This window comes from Triticum dicoccoides, chromosome 7A (assembly GCF_002162155.2).
Source record: "Triticum dicoccoides isolate Atlit2015 ecotype Zavitan chromosome 7A, WEW_v2.0, whole genome shotgun sequence".
NCBI classification, from domain to species: Eukaryota; Viridiplantae; Streptophyta; class Magnoliopsida; order Poales; family Poaceae; genus Triticum; species Triticum dicoccoides.
In genome coordinates this window covers 612,469,537-612,473,155 of record NC_041392.1, presented here as the reverse complement: position 1 = coordinate 612,473,155, position 3,619 = coordinate 612,469,537, and the positions used below count along the sequence as shown (strand labels likewise).

The 3,619-nt window shown below is 53.2% G+C and overlaps 1 protein-coding gene across 1 annotated transcript; it reads left to right on the top strand.

Annotated features, from left to right (window-relative positions):
* The first annotated feature begins 803 nt into the window (after nucleotides 1-803).
* LOC119332671 (myricetin 3-O-rhamnoside 1,2-glucosyltransferase UGT709G2-like) lies at nucleotides 804-2,830 on the top strand. Its single transcript, XM_037605829.1, has one exon. It carries the CDS (start codon nucleotides 1,284-1,286, stop codon nucleotides 2,670-2,672), a length of 1,389 nt encoding a protein of 462 aa, XP_037461726.1. The 5' UTR covers nucleotides 804-1,283; the 3' UTR covers nucleotides 2,673-2,830.
* The last annotated feature ends 789 nt before the right edge of the window (nucleotides 2,831-3,619 follow it).

The window sequence follows — 3,619 nt, the reverse complement described above, 5'->3', positions numbered from 1 at the left end:
ACAATGCGGGCTTCAGCCGACAGCGGCAGGGAGAAGAGTTCGCTGAGGCCGATCGGCTGCTCGGTGGCGGTGCGGGAGGAGATGGCCGAGACGAAGCCACTGTAGTCGGGTTCGTGGAGGAGGCCTTGCAGGATGTGATCGACGACGTCGTCTTCATCCAGGGGCTTGCCTGCGGCTGCCAGCTCGTCGGCGATGCTCACCATCTTCGTGTAGTAGGCAGCGGCAGACATGTCCCCTTTGCGGGTGTGCTCGATGGCCGAGCGGAGCTGGATAACCCTAGCCCTTGACTGCGAGAGAAGCTCTGCAGCAGGGCGTTCCAGATCGATGCGGCGGTGGTGTGGGAGCTGACCTGCAGTAAAACCTCACGGGAGAGCGATGAGATCAAAAACGTGAGGATTTGCTGATCTTAAGTAACCCACACAACATGCTCAGGGTTCGGCGAGGATGTGGTCTCCTTGCCGGCGACGTCCTTCTCGGTGTAGAGCACGGCGGCTGGCTCCTTGATCGAGCCGTCCAGATAGCCCATCAGCCCCGCCCCCTTGATGTGCGGCAAGACCTGCACCTTCCACACTAGGAAGTTCTCTCGGGTCAGTTTTTCGGTGATGGTGTGACCAAGAGAGGCGATGGAGGGCGTGGCCATGGCAACGGCTGAGGAGGAGCTCGACATCTAGATGCGATGGAAAAGGTAGGCTCTGTATACCATGTGAAAACGAGGGTTAAGCGTATGCTCGTTGCAGGGACACGTGCGTGTCGATATAGGGGCCGAAGCCAGGATAGATATAAGATTAGTTGGACTCGGATTGATCTCCAAGTTAGCTAACAACCTGATAAGATCATATCTCAAAGACCCAACTGAATACACAACACGCACGCCTACTCACCTGTACAAATACAACACATATACGGTTTATATACTCTACCGTATATGTTTACAATGTTTAACAGCAACAAGTACCCTGATCCATACTAATCACCACTCTGCAGTCTTGAGCTTGCCTGATCCAGACTTGAACTGAATTCTGTTTTTGTGCAGGGCATGCCGATGACAGCTCTCTCCGCGTACCTGCCGCCACCAACAGTGAGGTGCTGCAGCGACGGCCGGATCGGGTGCAGAGTTGCTATTGGAGATTATTACTACTACTACTCCGTACTCCTAACTGGAGTGTTCTGATTGCCGATGGTTTGTTCCTTCTCCCTCGCCGTTTATATATAGGACGCCAAGCAACACCAACCACCAGAGCCGCCATTAAATCTGCGAGTTGGCCGACCTGCCGTTTGCCAGAATGATGGACACCGCGGCGCACGTTCTCGTGTTCCCTTGGCCACGGCAGGGGCACATCAACCCCATTCTCCATTTCGCCACCGCCCTCGTCGACGCCGGTCTCCAAGTCAGCTTCCTCCACACCGAGCGCAACCTCCGCCGTCTGGCCCAGGCGCCTCTGCTGGGCCTCCGCTTGCTTTCCATTCCCGACGGCCTCCCCGAAGACCAACCCTGCAGCTTCTTGGATCTCATGGAGTCCATGTGCACGACCGGCAGCGCCGCGTACCGTGCCCTGCTCCTGTCGCTTCTCTCCGCCGTTGATGCGCCCGTGACATGCGTTGTCGCCGATGGCACCATGCCGTTCGCCTTCGACATCGCCGAGGAGCTCGGCATCCCGGCGCTCGCCTTCGCCCCGCACAGCGCGTGCAGCTACCTGGCGCTCCTGTCCATACCCAAGCTCCTCGAGCTCGGCGAGGCCGCCTTCCCCGCGGACGACCCGGTGCGTGGCGTGCCGGGGATGGAGGGCTTCCTCCGTCGACGTGACCTTCCTCGTGGTCTCTCCTGCGCTGAAAAAGGCGACGGAGACCCCTTGGTGCTAAAGCTTGCCGAGGTCACCGCCCGGAGCTGCAAGGCGCGTGCGCTCATAATCAACACCGCTGCGTCCATGGAGGGGCCAGCGCTCGCTCACATCGCGTCGTGCGCATGCGAGGTCTTCGCCGTCGGCCCACTGCACGCCAGGTCCACGATCGCCGAAAGCGCGAGCCTGTGGCGGGAGGACGACGGGTGCATGGCCTGGCTGGACGGCCACGAGGACCGGTCCGTCGTGTACGTGAGCCTGGGAAGCCTCGCCGTGATCACCCACGAGCAGTTCACTGAGTTCCTCTCTGGTCTGGCAGCCACCGGGTACGCCTTCCTCTGGGTTCTCTGGCCGGGCATGGTCCAGATGACCAGCTCCAAGCTCCTCGGAGCAACCGTCGAGGCAGTGGGAGGCGGCAGGGGGCGCGTCGTCGAGTGGGCTCCTCAGCGGGACGTGCTGCGTCATCGGGCGGTGGGCTGCTTCCTGACACACGCCGGATGGAACTCGACGCTGGAGTGCGCCGTGGAGGGCGTGCCGATGGTGTGCTGGCCCTTCTTCGCCGACCAGCAGACCAACAGCCGCTTCGTGGACGCCGTGTGGAAGACGGGGCTGGACATGAAAGACGTCTGCGACAGAGGCGTCGTGGAGAAGACGGTGAGGGGGGTCATGATTTCGGACGAGATCAAGGAGGCGGCCCAAGCCATGGCGCAACAGTTGAGGCTCAACATCGCGGAGGCGGGGTCGTCGTCATTCCAGTTCGAGCGGCTCGTCCGCTTCATCGGGGAGCTCAACATCAGCTCCTCTCTAATGAAGCCCAGAATGAACGAAGACTAGTACAGGCTGGTAGCAATTTGCCAGACACTGAGTAAAATAATCGCATTGTTAAGTGCCACCATCAATTATGGAGATATATGCAGAGCAATAATGTTTTTCTTAAAAAACTAGATAATTGTCCGTGTATTGCAAAGGAATATACTATTAAGTTGATCCAATGATTATTTTCTCAAAGAAAAAGTTGATCCAGTGATTAGTATGATTTGGTGGATGGACTCCTAGCCCAGTGTTGGAGTGCAGTTGCGTGCTCCCACCGACGCGGGTTCTCGAACCCTGTGGGTGTTTATCATCACTCCTAATTAAAAAAGCCACACCTTCCCTGTTGGATTCAAATAATTGCTGCCACAGACGTAGGCTTTCGTCCTTCACGCTGGGTGCACAGCCGGCGGCCACCGCAATTTTAATCATTCGTATCTTTTGAACCATATTTTTGTTTAATATATATATATATATATATATATATATTGGAGCTTCTAGTGTCAATACCTTTAGAACAAGGTCAATCTAGGATAAATTTTAAACATGTCTTAATTTTGATGATTCAATCCACTTATTTCACTCAATCTGTTTCGATCCACTTATTCAAAAATGTGTTTAATTTTGAACAACAACATGAGTGACATAAGTTTTCTAAAAATAAAAACTATTTGAAAAGAAATATTGTAAACAAACCTATTTCAAAAGAAATATGTGAAACAAACCTATTTCACACATTTCACATGTTAAAAAAATTGTAAAATATTTGGAGGAGCGAAATATGTGTGGGGACTACGTACCCAACACAAAAGAATGAGTAAAATGTGTTTTTGAGTGAGATAAGTTACTGAAACTGAAAAATTATATTTGTGAAAATGAGTGAACAAATATTCAAAAGAAACATATTTGAAAAGAAATATGTGAAACAAAGCTATTTCACATTCCATATGTTGAAACTTCTGTGAAATATG